Here is a 21,082-nt window from a genome sequence, read left to right as displayed (position 1 = left end):
AATAATAGTAGTAGTAATAATAATAATTATAATTACAATACCAACAATTTTAAGTAATTTACAACATGAGCTTTCAGTTTCAAGTGCCCAATCTGCTTTCCCAGATTTGGGACAAATCCCATGTGTTTGGGATGTAACACGTGCGTTTGGGGTGAATTCCCCGGGTTTGGGGTGAATCCCGTTGGTTTCGGCTGACACAGGTGGGCTTGGGGTGAAACAAACACGTGAGTTCAGGGTGAATTCATGGGTTCAGGGTGAAACTGTAGTATACGATAGAGATCATTCATGCTATTTATGTATAAAATGTTGTAAAATCCAAGCTATGTCTTTGACCACCCGGCTGGGAGCAGAGTCTTATCTTTATTCAATTAGCTCCCGGACAACGCTAAGATAATATCAAGTCTGTTAACATATGAATGGAACCTTCCTGGGCCATGATTGCTGACTTCCCTGGAATGTCAGAACCACTCAGGAGGGACCTGCACCTGGGAGATCGCATCTACCACACTCAAGCACCGGTGCCACTCTGCTACATGCGAATACAGGCTCTTCAACCATCGAGACACCTGGATTCACTTTTGTCTATTCCTGCACATGTATGGCCCCAGTTCTGCATGTGAAGGGACACAAAGGAACATTCAGTCATTTCTGCCTCAGGCAGAATAAACTGTATATAAACTCGCTGCATGAAGCGGACGGGGTGAACCACTGGGGAGACGCGGACACTTTGTCGGTCGGATCCAGGTTCACCCAGCGCCGACACGCAGGGTTGACGCTGCCTTGGCTGTGGTGGCTTTTTTCCGAAATTCTATTTTGTTAACGATCTAATAAATCATTGCTAAATTTTCTTATAAATTTGGTTTCTGATTTGATAATTTATAACAAAACGAACACGTGGGTTTGGGTGAATCCCCTGCATTTGGGATGAATTCCCCGGTTTTGGCTGAATCCCGCGGGTTTGGGGTGAATTCGCCGGGTGTAGGATTAATCCCCCGGGTTTAGGGTGAATTTCCCAGTTTCGGTGACCCCCGGCCGCAGGAAGCGCTCCCTGGCCGCACCCCTTCCGCCGTCCTGACCAATGGGCGCCGGGCGGGGCCGCCTGTCATGGCCGCCCCCGCGCTGCGGCCCTGAGCGCCCCTAGTCCGCCGGAGCCGCTGCGGCCGCGCCCGCGCCGCCGCCGCCGCCGCCGCCGCCGCCATGGGCACCGTGCACGCCCGGGTGAGCGCCGGGGCCCTGGGGGTCGGCCGGGGCGGGACCCGCCGGGGGTGGGACCCGGGCAGCCGCCCCGGGGCCGCCCGAAGGTCGCAGGGCCCCGCGCTCCCCGCCGCGACCTTCGGGCCGGGCACGGCGCGGCCGCGGCCGGGAGCGGGGCTGCGGCCGCGGATGCGATCGGGGGCCGTGTCCCGCCTCAGCCGCTCCGCGCCTCCGGGCCCGCCGGTTGTGGCACAGTCGGGCCGGGGCAGAAAGAAGGGGTCGGAGCCTGTGCCAGTGCCCGGAGGCGCCTTCCCTTCCCAGCTCATTCCTGGGACTTTTATAGAATCAGTGATACTGACGGCTTGGAAGCGACCTTTATGGTCGTGTGGTGACACGTCCCCGCTGCCATGGGCAGGGACATCTTCCACTATCTCAGGCTGCTCCAAGCCCCAACCAATCTGGCCTTCCCTGTAAGGAGTAGGCACAGCTTCTCTGGCCAGCCTGTGCCAGGGCCTCACCACCCTCCCAAAGGAGATAAATTTCTTACTATTTTTCTCCCTATAGAATACTTGGGTCTTTTTCAGAGAGGCTGAGGTTTCCCAGAGCTGACCTACCCAGCGGTTGGGCTGGTAAGAACGAGGCTGGGGAAACGAAAACAGAATAAAAACGACCAAAACCAAACAAAACCCAAAACCAACCAGCTGACAAAACACAGTGCAAAGAGAAGTGCCCTTGGTGAGACCTGGAGGCTGGAGCCTTGCATTGCTAGGAGAGGGCTGAGGGGCCTCATGCCTGAAATCATCGTGAATATGTGCACAAATCTCCAAATCCGTCTACCAGTGCTTAAAGAAGAAACATAGAGGTCTAAGTGGTCAGTTTTAAGGCTGAAGAACAGCTGCAGGGAGCTGCCTCCAATTAAGGCTCTAGAGTATGTAAATACTGTGACTAATGTAATTTCTGTTTCAAGATTTTTTGCTTGCATTCTTTGTTTTGTGTCCATCTGTGGTGTGAACTGCTAGACAATATTACGTGGATACAAAGTGTTTCACGCTTGTCTGAAATTTGTGGCAGTAGTAGAAGCTTCCTTTGACTGGATTTTGATATGCAACAGCAGTTTACTATTCAGGAAAGCAGCTATTCTGATAAGTCTTCTTTTAGGGCTCTTTCAGGTATAATAAATAAAGCCATGTTGTGTTTCATTAAAGTGTTTGGCTCTGATGGTCAGAACCTGAGGTTCTCGAGCTGTATTTGAAAAGAATAAGGCTAAAAATAAAAGAAATACTGAAATATAAAGGCAAATAAATACATGCAAAGCAAAGTAACATTCTGAGGAAACTCTTTTTATTTTATTGTTTGACATTCATAGTCTTCTGCCTTCTAAAACCCAAACTAGAGAAGTGACAGCATGAGCTTTTAGGGTTTTTTAAGAATTTGGAATTCATCTTTCTACACAAGAAGCCTGTCTTAAAACTTAAGACTATTTTTTGGAAGAATGCAGATTATTTTTCAGAAATCATTCAATGTGGAAGCTATTTAGCTTTCATTAAAAATTTCAGCAAGCTGGTAGGTGTCATATATTCTGGTAAATTCCTTTCATTTTAGTTCTCTTTTGCTTTTTTCCCTTAGGATTGGATGAGCTCACTGTTGAGAACCACGGGTTTTTCTCATTTACAATAGGCACCAATCACAAATCTGTGTACCCTATTAAATGCTGTTTTCTCTTATGCTTTCAGAGTTTGGAGCCTCTTCCAATGGCTGGGCCAGACTTTGGTGCCTTGGGAGAGGAAGCTGAACTGGTTGAAGTTGAACCTGAGAGCAAGCAGGAAATTCTTGAAAACAAAGATGTAAGTGCCTGAGCAACATCCTGAATTTTTTGGAGAGCAATTTTTTTCAGCAATTGGCAGTAATAGAAGGTTGCTGTTATTTTGCTGTTGTATTATACATAAAACACGGAGTCATACAAATATTTCTGATCAAGTTATTATCATCTGCATAGTCTCTTTTACAAACTCTGGTATAGAATCATAGAATTGTTTAGGTTGGAAAAGACCTCTAAGATCACAGAGTCTTAAATGTTAACCCAGCACTAAACCATGCCCCAAGTGCCACATCCACATGGTTTTTAATCTCCCAGGGGTGGTGACTGCCCTGAGCAGCCTGTTCCAATCCTTGACAACTATTTGAAGCAGATTTTTTTTGAAATTTACCCCTAAAATTATAATTCACTGAAAAGATTGGAAAAATAAGGGAAATGCAATCACTGGACTCCATTTGTACTGGCTAGTGTGGAAAGTGCTGTGATTTTTACAGTAAAATTGTCTCAGGTGATATTGTATCAAAATGAAAGTATAAAACCTCATAATGGGAGTGATTTTTAGCTGCATTTCACAGTGCACTGCTTCTGTGGTAGTGATGATTTTAACAGAGTTTAAATATTTGTGGCTTGTACACTTGCTTGATTTTCTTCTTTTAATTCTTTGCTTATATATAGCTGATAAAAGAAGTAGCAAATAACTACAACTAACTACATAATTCTGTCTTATGTACTTATTACTTGTGTGATTTCTGGAGTTGCTTCTTTGTCCAAACAACATTTATAACCAAAACCCCATCAGCTGCAGTCTATCAGTGTTTCTTCTGCTACATCCAGTGTTAACTTTGGTGTTAGAAATCTCTTTTCTTTCATTTTTCTGTTATGGGAACAATGTCCCAGAATCTCAGAAAGCAGTCATTTCTGATGATGTAGGTTAGCAGGAATTAGCCCTAGGAATCATCATGGTTTCTCACAATAATTTTTGTGCATTGGTGACCTTGATCCTCGTTATTACATGCAAATCCAGTACTTGTGTGTAAAGATTTGTTGTGTTTAGGTGGTGGTTCAGCATGTGCACTTCGATGGACTTGGAAGGACCAAAGATGACATCATCATGTATGAAATCTGTGATGTTTTCAAGGCAAAAAATCTCATTGATGTAAGTGTTGCAGCAAATAACAGACTTGCTGTTTAGAAATTAATTAAAATTTTTTCTCTCTTTTTCCTGCTTTGGGCAACTCCCTTCAGACATGGGGCAACTCTGTCAAGAACAAGGGCCCCCTAAATAAGTTGTAACTACTGGAATCTATTTGAATAACTGTTCTAACTATTAAAGTAATTAGGAAGCAAACTAACAAAAGGTATGAAGGTATTGAGCCAGATGCTCTGGGTTTAAATTATTTCTGCAGATGCAAGTGTTAAAGTGGTTGTGTTCTGTTTTGAAGCTGCACATGTGTGTCTTTATATACAAAATCTGTGAATATTTTACAACTTAGCTGCATTTTAACTAATTTATCCTCATTAGTTTTTATTAACCTGAAAGACTTGAAGGGACTAGATTATCTTGAAAGCCCCTTCCATCCCAAGTATCCTCTGATTCTGTGAATGAGCAACTTTTCTCGTGCTGTAGGTGATGAGGAAATCACATGAAGCTCGTGAGAAGTTGCTTCGTCTTGGAATCTTTAGACAGGTGGATGTTCTGATTGATACCTGCCAAGGTGTGTATTCCCTCATTTATCCTCACCTTTATTCTCTTATATTCATACCTGTAATATATATTTCCCTGTGTAATAGGTTGGATATTTTTTGTGTGTATAACTTAGTCTTGTATACCTTTTTATATATTTTAGAAGACTAGGTGGGTATGCTGTGGATACAAATGTATCTACATCAGTTATCCCTATGGAGGAAATCTGTTTGCATGTGTTTGCATATATGTGTATGTCAACGAATGAATTTTCAGCACTTACAATGATTACAGTAAGCTTTCCTTAATCCACAGTTTCAAGGAACATGTGAGGGAAAGCTTGAAAATGTGTCCTGTACTTGTATTGTGCATCACATTGACATGAAATTACTAAAGCCAGTAATCCTATGATTGAGTTAAATTCTGCATTCACATCCAATCATCCTTTTCTCAAGCCATTTCCCTTTGTAGTGTGGACTTTTATTATGCCTTAACTCAGTTTTCAAATAATTCGAGTAACCTTCTGTCTGTAATTTTTAAAATATCTCTTTAGAGATAACATGCACTTCATTTATTTCTTTAGGAGATGATGCCCTTCCAAATGGTTTAGATGTGACCTTTGAGGTAACTGAATTGAGAAGGTTAACTGGGAGCTATAACACCATGGTTGGAAACAATGAAGGCAGCATGGTATGGATTATTTCAAATTACTAGTAATGCCTTTTAATATTCCTCTTACCTTCAGTTTCAAGCCTAGCTAGGAATATGGTGATCCAGTCTTGATCCAGCCTTACTAAGACTTTGTCAGGCCTTTGTGCCAGGCTTTTATTCAGCAAAAGCCTATTTTGAGCTGGGGGACAATGCTGTAGCTTCCAGCTCAGCATGTTAGTTTTTTAATTCTTGAAACTTCTTGAATTATTTCTTGCTACTATTTAAGATGTTTCATCTCCTGGAGAGATTAGCTAGGAATTTGGCATTTTGTTTCTATGAAGTATTGTATATATATAAAAAGTATATATATATATATATATAGTATATATACTTGAAGTATTTTTTTTTCTCAGTCAAAATGCTTTATATTTGACTTAGAAATTTTTCTTGTTTTTCTCTTTTAGCCTGGTATCAATTATTCTGGGCTGTAGGTTTTTATGAATTCTACAAACTTTGGAACTTGTTTTCATATGACTCAATTAAGGATGCATCAGATTAAAATCTTGTATGAACAATATTTGCCAGTTGCCCCAGGAAGCACCAGCTGTACTGCTGGTCTGTGAGTGTGCTTTTACCAGAAGTGCTGCTGTGAGCAAGTTGTGCTTTCGGGTGCTCATCCTGCACCCTTTTTGCCTTCTCATTTGCACAGGGCAGCTGTGCCTGGGGCTGGTGGGTAAGCCAGAACAAGGGGCTCATCCTTTTCCTCTTAGGGGTATTTTTAACCTGGATATGATCCCACATGACTCAGGTGATGGTGTTTTGCATGTCCAAGGAAAGTTGGAACTGGGTGAGTTGAGAGCTGCTTATGCAGCTCCACTGCCAGGAGCCAAGTCCATGGTGTTGTGGCCTAAAGGAAGCCAGCAGGGAATCCTACCTGTTGCTTCCAGTGCTGCTCAGAACTGACTGAAAGCTGCTTGGGTTTCTCTTTTTGTGCTCAGCTTCCTCTTCTGTTTGATTTTAATTTATCACAGAGAAGTAAAACTTGTGAATGCTCTAAAAGCATGACTTGTGTACACTGATGTTGGCAACCCAGATTACATTTCCTTAAGAGTTGAATAGATTTATTTATTCTAGTCCCATAAATTCAGCTGAAGCTTATACATCTAGTACTTCATACTGAAAGCCTTTTCTTTTTATGGCATAATAACCATGATTACAAAGCTCAGGTTACTGGTTTGCTTCCAACAGCTGTCAGACAAAGGCAGTCAGGATTTGGGAGTTTTTTAGTATTCTTTTCCAATAGAACACAACAATAGTACAGTGGTAGTGTATATGTTGGGAGGAAACCTGCTCCATCTTTTCTGTCAGAGGGCCAAGAGCTGGCTGAAGGATGCAAGGAATTTGTGTCAGAATTGGCAAAACTGTTTCAGCAGTTTCTGGAGAATTGCAGAATTGAGTTGTGCCACCAGGTCTAGTTGCAAAAGGATCTTAGTGCTCAAAACAAAACTACAGGGAAGTGGCTCCATAGTGATAATTTTCCCTTGCTTTGGTTCTGATGAACCCTCCCTGACATGGGTTTCTCCTGAGGATCAGTGGGAGAGTCTGCAGTTGCAGAGCAGCTGCTTGTTGTGCCAAAGATTTGTTCTCCAGGACTTTGAGACAGGCTTGGAGATTTTGCTGGAAGTAATACCAGTACTGATATCTCAGTGAGAGTGCAGATTAAGTCAGCAGCTACTAAACAACAATAAAAGTTGGATGGTTGATTGTAATTTGCACTGTTGGCTTTGCATTGCCAGCGCAGAGAGAAAACTAACAGAAAAAAAACACATTCACTTACGTGTATTTTTAAATATCTTAATTCTAATTCTCATGATGTCCCTGTCTTCAGCATATGATTTAGATGCAAGGCAGCAGACAATATAAAATATTATGGTGTGGGGAAGTATTTGTTTGTTTGTCTAGTGTTTTGGGGTTTTTTATTTATTTTCTGTAGGTACTTGGGCTGAAGTTCCCAAATCTCCTTGGACGTGCAGAAAAGGTGACCTTCCAGTTCTCCTATGGAACAAAAGAGACTTCATATGGCCTGTCCTTCTTCAAACCACGGCCTGGAAACTTTGAAAAAAAGTAGGGGATGTGGTTTTCGCTACTTCTTTTTTTAGTGAAGGAATATAAAACAATTAAAAGATCTTTCCTTGAGTAAGAATTACATTTATTCTTTCCTGAGGGTCTGGTAATGATGTAGCAGAGCTGGTTTCTTAAATTTTTGTAGTTATTCAGAGCTGTACCTTAAATAGTTTCCCTTTAAAACATGCCAGTAATGTTGTGTTTCAGTTTTACAGTTAATGTATACAAAGTAACTGGACAGTTCCCTTGGAGCTCTCTTCGAGAAACAGACAGAGGAATATCAACAGAATATAATGTGAGTGTAGCACAAGTGTAACACACGCTTCATTTACATTTCAATTGGGCTCTTGGAAATATTTGTTTTACTTTTTGAATAATTGAATCACTCATGCACAGGGCTGACTTGTCTTTATTTGAATGAGGTCAATGATTTGAAAAGGACAGTGGTTGTGCATCTTGGATTTTTTTGTTACAATTCAGTCTCATTTTGGCCATATAAAAATGCCAGTATGTTTTTCTTCAATTTTTTTTAATTATCATTTCAGAGAGGCAGCTGACTGCCTAGTTTACTGTATCAGCCCAATTCAAGATATTTTTCATTTGGAATGGATTCATTGGTGTGCATCTAACTCACTTGGCTGGAGCAGAATTAGCATAGCTCTGAAATGGAAAAGGGCTTCTCTCTGTTTCAAGATGTTTGGGAAGAAAGCCACAGACTCAAATATAAAAAAATATTTATTTTAATTTTGTAACAATTGTTTTAATGAAAAGGGCTTTTCTCTGTTTCAAGATGTTTGGGAAGAAAGCCACAGACTCAAATATAAAAAATATTTATTTTAATTTTGTAACAATTGTTTTAATGACTTTCTCAATCCTTTATTGTAGTTTCCCATCTGGAAGACCAATCACACAGTGAAGTGGGAAGTTGTGTGGAGAGAGCTTGGCTGCCTTGCTAGAACAGCATCCTTTTCTGTTCGAGAGGAAAGTGGACACTCTCTAAAATCTTCTCTCTCTGTAAGGCTTTTTCATGATAATATTTTAAAAACACATAACTTTGAGTCATCTCATACTTAGGAGTGATACCAAAGGAGCTTTTTGTCTTTGGAGGGAATGTATTTTCCTTCAGACATCTTTTGCTGTGTCTAGTCATTGCCATGGAGTAATCCAGGAGGCCCAAAGGGAGAAGAGGGAATTAAGAGAATTATAGTTGGCTGTTAGGCTTTGGCTTGTTCTCCCTCTGTCTCACCTGCCGTCTCTTTTTGCAGAATTGCTTTGTTTTGTAGCAGACAGGAAGAGTAAATTTCCTCATCCTAAGCCTTTTGTAAACATTCTCCCTGATGCCAGCTTCTGGTCACTTGCCATCTTTCACTTACAGCTTACAAACTGTAGGAGATAAGCTCTTTGCAGATTGGTGGGTTGCAGCTGGGCTGCTGCTCTGTTTTGGGTGTGTGCCATGGCAGAAAATACAAATGTATGCATTTCATGTGGCCTGTAAATGTCAAACAAAGCCAGTCTATACGGATATTGTTCCCAAATCCATGTAGCTATACTAATCTTAGCTGGAGCTGTGCTTGTCTTCCACTGTTTGCACAGTTTTGGAAGGAAAACAATGATGTCACTCTGAGGCATTCAACAGATATGAGAACCTAACTGCAATTTTTTTCTTCTTTCCAGCATGCCATGGTAATTGATTCCCGGAACTCCTCAATCTTACCAAAACGAGGTGCTCTGCTGAAAATTAATCAGGTAGCTTTAAATCACTTGTGCTATTATTGGGGTTTATCTGTATGTTCAAATAAGTCTTAATTTATCTAATTGATGTTCATGTTCAAAAGTCTAAAGTTAAAAATTAATCTAAAATTGACTAGGGGACTATGCAGACTGGTAATTTCCTTTTCTGTTTACCCAGTGTGCCTTTTAAAATCATGAAACTTTTTTTATGGTGGAAAATTTTCATTTGTATGCCATTAGTCAAAGAGCACAGCCTCTCCATCAGAATTAAATTATTTATTAGCTGAGAGACAATATCCGTGACAGTATTTGCACTACGCTTTCAGTGGGTATTAATTAGCCCTTCTTTTTTTTTAACACTGTCATGCACAGATTGCCAGGCTGCAGTCCTGTTGCTACTTACATAATTTCTAAGTCTGAGAGTTAAAAATGAAAGACTGGGTAAAAATAACTCTCCAAGGCATATGCATGTAACATTTTGGCTGAGAAAATGCTTTTCCCTCTTGTTACAGTCAGAGCCTTTCTAAAAGTTGGCTTTTCTGCTGTGTGGGTAATACTTCAGCAGCATTAATTTCTCCAGTGCTTTAGAGGCAGATTTGAAATGCCATTGGAACTAAAAGTAAGCAGCAGTGGACTGTTGTGAGTGAGAAAAGTGGTTGTAATTTGGGGTTTAGGTACTGTGTAATTTGTTAGATTCTGCCTCTAACACTGAGTTAGTTCAGTCACTTCATGAGAGCTGAACATAACAAATTGTGTCATGCCCTTCTTCACCAGATGAAATCTTCTCAGATCTAGGAAAATACAGTCTTGATTTTGGATGCTGCATTTTCCAGCTCCATTCTATCTTGCCTTCATTTACAAAATGGCTTGGAAAGCAATAGTTTGGTTTAATATTTGCAACAGAAAAAAATGCAGCTCATTATTCTGAGGCTCAGAAGTTCATGCATGGCTCAGTCCAAAAATCAGCTGCCTCACCATGCCCACGTTTCTGTATTTCTTGTAAAGAAAAATACTGCCTGTGCTGATGCAGACATGCTGAACTTTTAGAGGAAAGAAACATATATCTGTTGCAACTTCCATAAATTTATGTCTTTGCAGGAGTTGGCTGGCTATACAGGTGGAGATGTGAGCTTTCTGAAAGAGGATTTTGAATTTCAGTTGAATAAGCAACTTCTCTGGGATTCGGTAAACTTTTTAAAGATATTTTAGTAATTGACCTGAGGTTTTTCTGGAGCTATTAAACCTATGTCTTATGATTATTTTCCACTATGGATTAGGGAAAAGATTGTGAAAAATGGCTGGAGTAGCTAACTTGATTCTGTTTTCTGGAAAATGGACTATCTGTATTTTTAACTTTATGTTCCTGCTGTGCACAATCACTTGAAAAGTGGGAATTTTGGAGAGAACTTGTTTCACAGTTAACCATAAGAATGTTTTTCCTTCCAGAAGTGATGTTGATCATGTCTGTTCTTTGTGGTCTTCCTTAGAAGAGATTTTTCAAAAACCTTGGAAGTTTTTGAAAAACTTAAAAGCTTTAAACCTTCATGAATATTCTGTATAATCTTGGTTTAATTTCCTTTTTAGTTGAAATATTGAATATGTAACTGTTCATCTTGGTATCATAGCATGTAATTGTTTCTTGTGTATAAGATTATTGGGAAAAAAATTGGAATTGATTTCAACAGCATTGATTTAGTATTAGGTGGAAATAGGATTTTGAATTGAAATACTGAAAAACTGTAATAAGAATTTCAACATATCCCAGGAATATTTCTAACTGAATTTAGAAAGAATTTTTTTATCACATGGAGAGAGTGCAGTAAATTCTTCTCAGAGCTGAGTGGGGAATTAAACAGCAACTTCCATCATGAAGATTTAAAAGTCAGGGGTTACAATAATTTCTATCCCAGAGGTATTGACAATAGATGTCACTGTCTGTCAGTGACACCTAGCACACAGGCAGCAAGCAAATGATTATATCTATTTATTTCAATGATTTGAATTGCAAGAATTACTTTTTATAGATAAAGAATAACTCTGTAGTTTATTTGATATCAGTATAGTGAGTCACAGAAGGTGTTTCATGTAATTATAAAGGTAATTTACAGACAAGTTATAATTGTACATTTTGGCAGCTGCTTGTTGGACTCAGTCTCCTGTGGGTTTCAAATTGCCAGGAATAATTGATGGCAGCAGTGTTGTCTTAATTCAGGACATGAAAATTCTCAAGACAAGAGGTTGACAATGAGATTCTCAAGACAATGAGGTTGAGTGCTCCCTTAAGCTGTTGTGGTTCAATTGTGCTATATTGCCATTTTCAAGGCACAGCACTGCATAAAAGAAAGAGGGCAGCAGCCATCAATAATTTCCTGAAAATCCTGTTCAAATCTGACATACAGAGTGCGATATCCACAGGATGTGAGCACTGTTACCCTGGGAGACTGGATGGGAGCTCTGCCTGAGGAATAAGTACTAATAAACAACTTGTTTTTCTCTCCAAAGGTTGTTTCAGCATCACTCTGGGGTGGAATGCTGGTACCTATTGGAGACAAGCCATCCAGTATAGCTGACAGGCAAGTTTTTTAAATGTTTGGGGTTTTTTCCCAGTCAACAGAGGTATTGTATATAGAAAACTCTGCACAAGAGAATAACAGTAGTAGTTCTGAGGAGAATAAAATGTTTGCAGTTAGATGTAATTACATGTTCCTACTCAAGCCATTTTCATATTGGGCTGGTGAATATTTATAAATTGCTGTGTAGTAGCTCTGCCTGCCCATATTTCTGGTTGCAAAATGGTATTTACCACCTGCAAAATTCTGTAACAGGCATAGGTTTATTCAGACATGAAGCCGTATTTTGACTCTGGTTACTCTGTAGCAAATTTTGCCTTCTAATGCTGGTGTTTAAAGATCACATTACTAAAGCTGTTACAAAGTCACCTTTAAGTGAAGCATTAAAATAAATTTATCTGTATTCACTAGGTTTTACCTTGGTGGACCAACAAGTGTGCGTGGATTCAGTATGTACAGCATTGGACCCCAGAGTGAAGGTCTGACACTTTTAAGTCCCCCTCCTCTGACAATACTGTAAATATTAGTGTGTCACAGAGAGTCCTTAAACTTTGTATAACCTGAAAATAATTACACTCATTCTCTACTTTTGAGAAGTGTTATGGCTTTGATATGTTGTTTACAGATCAGTTCACAATGGGATAAAGCCAGGTAGTTATTAGTTAAGCTGTGATTAATTACTAATTTTATAAACCATGTGTGTGTTCAAACTTGCACACTTCCAGTGTGTCATTTTAATTAGTAAGCAACCTTCAAGCTGGAAAAGTTCCCCAAGCATGGTTATAGCAACAGTTTGTTTGATACAGCCTATGTTTAGGTAGCTTAGGGGGAAAGATAATCTGCTCAGCAGAGGTGTTTGGAGTGCCAGGAGCTTCCTCAGTTCTATTCCTTACTCTGCTGTTATCAGTGGATTCAATATCCAGTCTATTTTGAAATTAATAGTTCAATTGTATCAATTGGCCATTTTTATTACCAAGGGAAGTATTGCCAAGGTGGCCAGGAGGTAATTCTGATGAACTGTCATGCCTCAGGCTGTTCTGGTGAGGGAAGGAAGAAAAATGTACTTCCCTTGGAAGGTTTAAAGAAATGTGGAAGTTCTAATTTTTCAAACTAATAGTGGTGAGTTTGGAGAGAGTCAGAAGCAAATGGGAAGAGTTGTAAAGGGTAGAACTTATGGAATGTAAAACAACTTATGCATGTGTTTTTGTGCCTTTAACAAGTGATTCTTTTAATATGTTTCACAGTAAATTAAAATGTTTATTCCAACATTTTGCCCAAGCAGGTGATTATTTGGGAGGAGAAGCCTACTGGGCTGGAGGGTTGCATCTCTACACCCCTCTCCCTTTCCGGCCTGGCCGTGGAGGGTTTGGAGACCTTTTCCGAACACATTTCTTCCTTAATGCTGGAAATCTCTGCAATCTCAACTATGGTAAGACTCAACAGAATAAAAACCCCTCTTCTCTTTATATAAGAGCAAAAAGGAGAGTTCTGTGTGTGTTCGCTCAGAGGCACTTTGTTTACTGCATATATTTTGGTGTTTGTCAAAAACCTGCTGCTTTTTACTTCTATATTTGACAGATTGCCAGTAGTTTATTTAGCTCTCTCCATAATTTCCAGCACAACTTGTAGGAAAGAGAGCCAGGAGGGTAATGGTAGTGTCTATGAACAGGTGATGTTTGCAGACCAGAGTGTAAGTTAACACTTGCTATCTTACACCATTCTGAATGAAAGATGATGGTTTAGCGGGGTTCTGGTGTTTACTGGGATGAACTAAAGAAAAAGTAGTGGCATTAGATGAGGGTGCGGTAGCTGATGGGACTCTTTTTCCTTCCATCCCTAACTCTATTCAGGATATATTTCAGTGTATTAATGTATGACTTTTCAATATGATTTCAGTCAGTTTTAGAATATAGTGATATTTGATGTCTGCCTCACTTGATGTAAGAAAGGTGACATCCATATGGGAGGGAGATAATTCAATCAACGTAAAAATAGTAGAGACCCACTAAATCATAGAATAGGGTCCCAGAATGGTTTGGGTTGAAAGGCACCTTAAAGCTCATCTTGTTCTCCTGCCTGCCATGGGCAGGGACACCTTCCACTATCCCAGGTTCCTGCAAGCCACATCCAGCTGGGTCTTGCACAGTTCTAGGGCTGGAGCAGCCACAGCTTCTCTGGGCAACCTGTGCAGGGCTTCAGCACCTTCACAGGGAACAATTTCTGTCTCATATCCAATCTAGCCCTCCTCTCTGTCAGTGTGAAGCCGTTCCCCCTTGTTCTGTCACTCCAGGCTCTTGTCACTTGTTCTGTCACTTCATTTTTCCTGTGGGCTCCCTTCAGGTACTGGAACAGAGCAGTAAAGACATTGAAGTCTTTAATACTCATTTCCCTCCTTCTTGCTAGTAGGTGCCCTATAATAGGACATAGAGAGCAGCCAACAATCCAACTGAAATCAGTATTTTTATTCTAGTTCTGCTCTCTTGCTGTGCTGCTCACCTGTTGGTGTTTGACTGCAGGTGACGGTCCTAGGGCGCACCTGCAGAGGCTGGCAGAGTGCATCCGCTGGTCCTACGGCGTGGGAATAGTGCTGCGCCTGGGAAACATCGCCAGGCTCGAGCTCAACTACTGCTTCCCCATGGGAGTACAGCCTGGAGACAGGTTGGTTTGGTACAACAGCTTCTGCAAAGGTTCCTGCACTCCTGTCTGCTTTCTCAGAGAGAGCTGTGACACATAGGTTTGTTTAGTCCACACCAACGGAGACATCTTGGTGCTGCTTTCCCAGCCTGCTTTATTCACCTTGGTTGCACAGTTGGGTTCAGACTTTGCTTCCTAAGTGCCACAGTTCATTTATCTTGAGAGCAGCTGTTAATATGTGCAAATAGCTGTGCAGCAGCTTCATTTCTTGTGGGGAAGTGATCACACAAACAGCTTGTGGAGTGTTCTTAAGCCTTCTAAACCCAAATGATTGGATAAATACCTCCTTTGCTGTCTTTAATAAATACCTACTCTAACATCTTTGCTTGAAAAATGAACACAAGTTTATCGATAAAGAGGAAAGAAGAACAAATTCATTTATTAGCAACCAGTTATCCTGTATCAAGTAAATATTATAATGTTGTTATCTTACTGTAAAAGTTCCACACTGTTGTCTCCTATTGCAAAAGTTTCATACCTTCTTGGTGTTTTCTTGTGGGCTTCTCCTCTAAGCACTCACTCTTTCTTCTTCACAAAGCAGCCAACTGATTCCAGTTCCCTTCTCTAGCCACCCCACTCTTTTATAGCACTCTTCTTCTCACTGGTTACAGCTGTGGCCTGGTTAAGTCAGGCCTGTTCCTAATCTTTGATAATTAGCCCAGCTGCAACTCCTTAGGAGTAAGATTACTTTCTACTCTGTCGGGGATGGAATATAAGTAAGTAATCTTACCTCTTTAAGAGTTGCAGCTGGGTTAATTATCAAAGATTAGGAGCAGGCCTGATTTTAACAGGCCACACTTGTAGCTAATAAGAAGAGTGTTATAAAAGAGTGGATTGGTTGGCTGAGGGGAACTGGAGTTAGTTGGCTACTGCAAGGATAAGGAAGAGTTAGTGCCTAGAGGAGCTGCCTATGAGAAACATCAAGGAGGTATGAAACTCTAGCAATATGGAACCCTTGCAATATAATGATAATAGAACTCTTGCAATATATGATAATACTGCTCTATTTTCTTTTATTCTATCCCCTTACATTATAATATGCAATAAAAAGTTTCAGGAGTTCTGTTCTTGTTTGTGAATATTGTGTGAGGTAACCAGTCTTTCATACAGGAGGATTGTTTCTGTGGGCAATGTGAATGTATAATAGCAATTTTAAAATTATGGGCTTTATTTGGAAATGTAAATGCTCCATGTGGATGACAGATTGTCAAAACATTTATTTAAAAAAACTATTATCAGCTAAAACCTTTAGAATTTGGGGATAGGGAGAATTGATTTTCATTTCATTAGTAATTTATGTATCACTTACATTGTTTATTGTTTGTTTCTTTTTAGGATATGTGATGGTGTTCAGTTTGGAGCAGGAATAAGATTTCTATAATACAGAAATATTTTACATCACGGAATTAAATTGTGCTTTGGAGATGAAATCAAGACTATAACATAATTCAAAATGGTCCTTTTTCCTTGAAATGCAGATACACAGCTGAGTGATTTACCTCTTGGACTCCACAAGAAACTACATTAAATAATTATGCTCTAAAGGTTCATTGTACCTCTGATTCTTATCAAAGATGGGAGAGTGTTTGTAGGAGTCTATCTTACAGCTTTTAGTTCTTGGTTTTTACTTGAAGTATTAGAGTTGTGTCAGATATTGGTTCTTGGATATGGTTCATATCATTAGAGTTTTATTGGTCTACTCAGTCTTCCTTCCTCCAACTACAAGTCCTTGAAAAAGCTGCTGCAAGTCAAAAATTATACCATTTTAATGGTTCTAAGTGACTCAAAATGTTCTGATTTGAATATATTTCAGTTGTAAATCACCTGTTTAAATTTCGAAAATCTGAAATGCATACTGTAAAAATTCAAGTTATCTGTCTAGCATAGTAAATACTAAAATTATAATTTAGAAAGGTTCAGGGCTCTGAACTTTGAGTGTTGTAATGCTCTCAGCAAAGCTGTTGATTTATGTCTTGTAAAAGCAGCTTTTTGTAGCAGCTGCAAAAAGTGACTCCAGACATACAAACGTGTGGAACTGCCTGGTTTCTCTGTGTCTTTCTCCTGACTTGTTGAGATGCTAATTTTATCTCCCAAGTCACTTCTGACTTTATCACTTGGGGTATAATCCAGTTTATAAGGACGGACTTACTCACTACTTTGGTCCTAACATCTTTGGAGGTAGTTGCATACTGATTATTTTTATGTGCATCAACCCTGTGTGGTCATGCTGAGAGAATATGAACTTGGAGTGCCCTTTCCCTGTATCACTTTTTTTTGTTGTTAAGTGTTGTCAGGTTTAAAATCACAATACAAAGAAGATTCAGGGGGAGCAGAACAGAAATACATGAGCTGTTAAACTCCTGATTTTTTTCTGCTCAGATAAAGACAGCTTTGTATATGCTGGTGCTCTGCTTGACTTTGCTGAATATGTCAGGACTGCCATGAAAGCTCATTCCCAATCAAGTCAGCACTCAAACTCTACCATTTAAAAGAGAACACAGTTTTATACATTGGTTTAGCATTGGTAAGTATTGCTGTTGGTGTAATGCACTAATTAAATCTGGTTTAGTTGATAATTCTCTAAAATATGAAGGCTACAAACTGGACTGTCTGGATTTGCAGAGCTCTGCTTGATTAAACATCCTTCCCCTCTTATAAAGTAGCAGCATTAGGCTTACAGATGTTCAAAATGGTGTGAATGACAGAAGTCAGCTGTTTCAAATAGCAAAATTTGATATAAAAAAACTTTTTCAGTGTGTTTATCTAACAGATACTGTAGCAAGTATGTATTTAACCTAGCATTTTTGATGACTCTTTTGTTGTTATAAGATAAAATATGAAACTATGTTGGGAATGTCAACAAATGTTAATAGTTTTTTCCAGCACTATTGACATTTTGACATATAAAAATATTTTTAATGTGTATGTTTAGATACTAAAATGCTGTTAGGGTTTTCTCCTAGTAGTTCAAAGTTAGCTGCATTCTACTGCCTTAAGAGTTCTATTTTGTGCACAGTGTTTACTCAAGGCTGCTCAAGTGCCATCCTTTATTATGACACAAGACCCTAAGCTCAGCTGGCTGTTTGAGAGGGCTCAGTAGTGTCCTGAGTTGAGCAGGCCTAGGGGGAGCCCTGAACTCAGTGTGCTCACTACACACCAGCCAGACCACAATGAAGCTTTGAGAGACTCTATGAGCATCAGGGGAGGAATGGAAGAAACTGCTGAAGGCTGAAGTGATCTTTTGAGCACATCTTCTCGCTATGCCATTCAGCAGAGAATTGTCCAGCGGGATAACAAGAGCAAAATCATGTTCCATGAGGCTCCACCTGCATCACTGTTTTCCTACTGGCATTGCACTAGGTTGAAAAGTAACATTTTCTTATGGCATACCACAAGTGCACAAAAGCTATCCAGTACAGAAAGTATGTCTGAATTCCTCTGGAAGAAGCATCTGGATTATGTGGTGGCTTCTCTGGAGTAGTGTATTAATATATTAATTAATATATTTCCATTTAAATTTTGCTGCGGAGGCTCAGGTACTTTAGGTGGATAAGGTAGAAATCAGAATTTCGGTAAAAGCTGCCATAGTGTTCAGTGGGAGAGCTTTGGCCAGATCTGAATCCTTGTTCTTCGTGGTTGTGTTTCTGGCCAGAGCTGAAAGGATAAACAGAGTAAGGCCTGCAGTCAGAACTGTGATTCAGAAGCTTGGTGTTTGTTTAAATGGACATTTTTGGATATCAGTTTACCTGTGGAGTAGTGAAGATGCTCTTGCTTTTCAGGCATGCCACTGTTAGGGACAGCAAGGTGGCAAGGAATGTCCCCAAACAGCACACCTGGAATGTGCTTGTGGTCTCCTGATTTCATGTGAGTAGTGCTGAGGCTGTAGGTCCCACCAGGCTGGCAGAATCCCTTCAGCTGTGGTCTTAATTCACTGCTTGCAGCCCTTTCTGGGGGCTGAGGGAGGCCTGGGGAGGAGAAGATTGTTTTGGGACAAGGTTTGAAGGGTCTCAGTGATGTGTCAGGGCACCCATGAGCCTTGGAAAAGGTGGCAGTAGCATGTCAGAAGTATGGCAAATACTTCCATCACCACTTCTAAGACAGTGGGTGGTTTCCAGCTGTTCTGCTTACATAAAAAAGTTGAAATTGCTCTTTATATTTGGAAGATCTGGTGTTCTCAGGTGCTGTTAATGAGTAAGTTTCTAGGGGGCTTAGGTGAAGGTTGAAGAGGAAACTGGGAGGCTGTGAGAATGTAAGGGGCAGGTTTGCTGCTATATTAAGGCCATAACTGTATTTGATTTGAAAATATAAGCTTTAAAAATAAATTCTAATGCTGACCTCAATAATGCAGAAGTGTGCTTCAACAGAAGTACCTTTGCTGTCACTCAGTGCCTTTTTTCACACAGATCTGGCTGCCAGTCTTTGTGGAGATGTAGCAAGTAAGGTTTAGGACTTCCTACCTTTGCAAAATACCTGCTGGTTTTGTCAGGCATTTGTGTAGAAACAACTGTCCCTGTTGTGCCCTTTGAGGGAAGTGTCCCAAGACTTTCCCATGTGTGATCAAACACGGAAAAGTGAGGGGAGGTCATGTTGGATCTCCCTTCTCTGGGCTGGGTGAGCACTCACATGAAAATGTGTGTGCATTTTTACTGTGGTGTTACAGGGAAAGAAAACACTATGAGTCCTTTGTGGGACTATTAAGGAGTTGGTGAGGTATCTTGAAGATTATCCAAAACTTTGTATGGGAGAGCATAAGAATCCCAAAATTATGGAATTTGAGTGTACACTACAGTTTGTTCTGCTACTCTTGTCTTGTTTTCAAGAGGGCTGGCACTTGCAGCCACTGCATCAATAGGAATCTTTTCCAGGAGAATTTTTGTACAGCTTTTCAACTGTGGCAAACTTGTTGAGATAGTGGATGTGTGTTTTGTGAGAGCAGTGTTAAATTGCTGTTAGCAACTGCAATGCTGTTGGATGGTTTTACTGTAATTGGGATGAGACACTGTGCTGAGCGTATCCTGTGCTTTCTTCTCTTGTTAAGCAAAAAACACAACCCAGAGCCAACATCTGCATGGAATAAATGGTCTTTGTACAAGCTTTTCAGTTAAATAGAATTCATAATAGAAGGCACTCTGAAGCAAATCAGTGGCATCAGTTAGATGGCACATTCCTGCCTCAGTATTTAATAAATAACATTATTAACCCTACCTCCCCCACCCCAGAAAAACCCCAAACAACAACCCAAACCTGAACACCAGCAGTCACACCCCCAACACAATTCATTTATCTGGCAGACCAGGAGGAAAAATTAACTGTGTCTTGTGTCTTTAAAGTTTATATCCAAAGTCAGTACAAGTGGTGTTATAATAGAACAAGACCAATGATTTGCTGGTTTAAGAAGTGGCTGGGTTTGCCTTGCTTCAATATCTGATGAAGAGAGACCATATATTCAATGTCACTGTTATTTTGTGATATATCTAATAACAGTAACCTCAGATGGTCTAGAAGTTTGAAAGCAGTATAAAGTGCTATGAGGTCAAAATAAAGGAAGCAACACCTCTATCAAAAAGGTGAGCAATATTAAAATGAGCAGATGTGGATTTAGACTTTTAAATATTCAGCTAAATATTAAAGTAGCAGTTCAGTGCTGAAAATAAAAACAGATTTTAAACAAGGCTTAGTTTTTTAGTGTAATTCTCTCAAATTACATGTTTATGCTCTGGCAATCTTTAAAATGAGAATACACTCATTATTGGAATGTTGAATATATTCTTATAGAAATACATAGGAATCTCATTCTTAATGAGAGGAAGGTACCAGAGGGAATTTTCTGGCTGCAGAAGGCTGATAGTTCATTCATTATGGGGAGTTTAAACCATGTAGCTGGGCTTGCTCTGAGCTGCAGGCCACTGACCTGATGCAGCAGCAGCTGTGTGTCCCTGTTAGTGGCCATTAGCCAGTTAAATCACTGCACACTAACGCTGATCAAAGCAGTCGTGGAAGCTCTTCATTTCCTGTTTTGAAGAGCCCTATTTGTTTGATGAATCTTTAAAAGGCCCCAGGTTTTGTTTTGGTGTTTCTGAAGTGTGATTTGACTTTTTGTTGCCATGGGCTCTCCTGTCTCAAACAACTCCACCTCCTTTTTTTCTTTGCAATAGGCTGAATGCTTTTTCTACTTAGCTGTAGATTGAAGCATTTTATAAATAGATAGGACATCAAAGTCAGAGGTGAATGGATCTATCTGTGGCTTTATTTCAATTATTAAGAGACACTTTCTTTTAAGTGGTTACATCTTGAGTCCTGCATTGGAGTCAGTGAAGTTTTATTTACCATTTTTTCCATGTGTGTAAATTAACCAGTTTGCTTTCTTGCTCAAAGTTTGTACTCGTACATTTTCTGATTGTAATTCCATTTAAAAAAATCTGGTATGAGAACTGATTGATTTTTATGGGGCTTTTTCCCCAGAGATTGGATAAAATGCTTTTTCCACACTGCCTTGATGCTAAGTGTAATCTAAGATTTCAGTATGCATTTTATGAAATGAAAATATCCACTCTACCAGTCCTGTTGAAGATTAACATTAATGTGTGGGTTTTATATGAATTCAGGTTATTGGTGAAC

The 21,082-nt window shown here is 39.9% G+C and overlaps 1 protein-coding gene across 2 annotated transcripts; it reads left to right on the top strand.

The window, feature by feature from the left end:
• The first annotated feature begins 1,113 nt into the window (after nt 1-1,113).
• Nucleotides 1,114-20,137, top strand: SAMM50 (SAMM50 sorting and assembly machinery component). 2 transcript variants are annotated; one of them, XM_036404986.2, is made up of 15 exons: nt 1,114-1,218; nt 2,928-3,038; nt 4,065-4,166; nt 4,638-4,725; nt 5,278-5,384; nt 7,339-7,469; nt 7,677-7,764; nt 8,355-8,483; nt 9,144-9,215; nt 10,299-10,385; nt 11,703-11,773; nt 12,182-12,249; nt 13,053-13,199; nt 14,287-14,428; nt 15,800-20,137. In XM_036404986.2, the coding sequence occupies exons 1-15, from the start codon at nt 1,198-1,200 to the stop codon at nt 15,843-15,845; spliced, it is 1,410 nt and encodes a 469-aa protein (XP_036260879.1). In that variant the 5' UTR covers nt 1,114-1,197; the 3' UTR covers nt 15,846-20,137. The 2 variants fall into 2 exon arrangements, with proteins under 2 accessions (XP_036260879.1, XP_036260881.1); XM_036404988.2 differs by lacking the exon at nt 1,114-1,218 and adding an exon at nt 1,805-2,122.
• Nucleotides 20,138-21,082: the final 945 nt, after the last annotated feature.

Source organism: Molothrus ater, chromosome 5 (assembly GCF_012460135.2).
Source record: "Molothrus ater isolate BHLD 08-10-18 breed brown headed cowbird chromosome 5, BPBGC_Mater_1.1, whole genome shotgun sequence".
Classification (NCBI taxonomy): domain Eukaryota; kingdom Metazoa; phylum Chordata; class Aves; order Passeriformes; family Icteridae; genus Molothrus; species Molothrus ater.
This window is presented reverse-complemented; position numbering and strand designations above follow the sequence as displayed.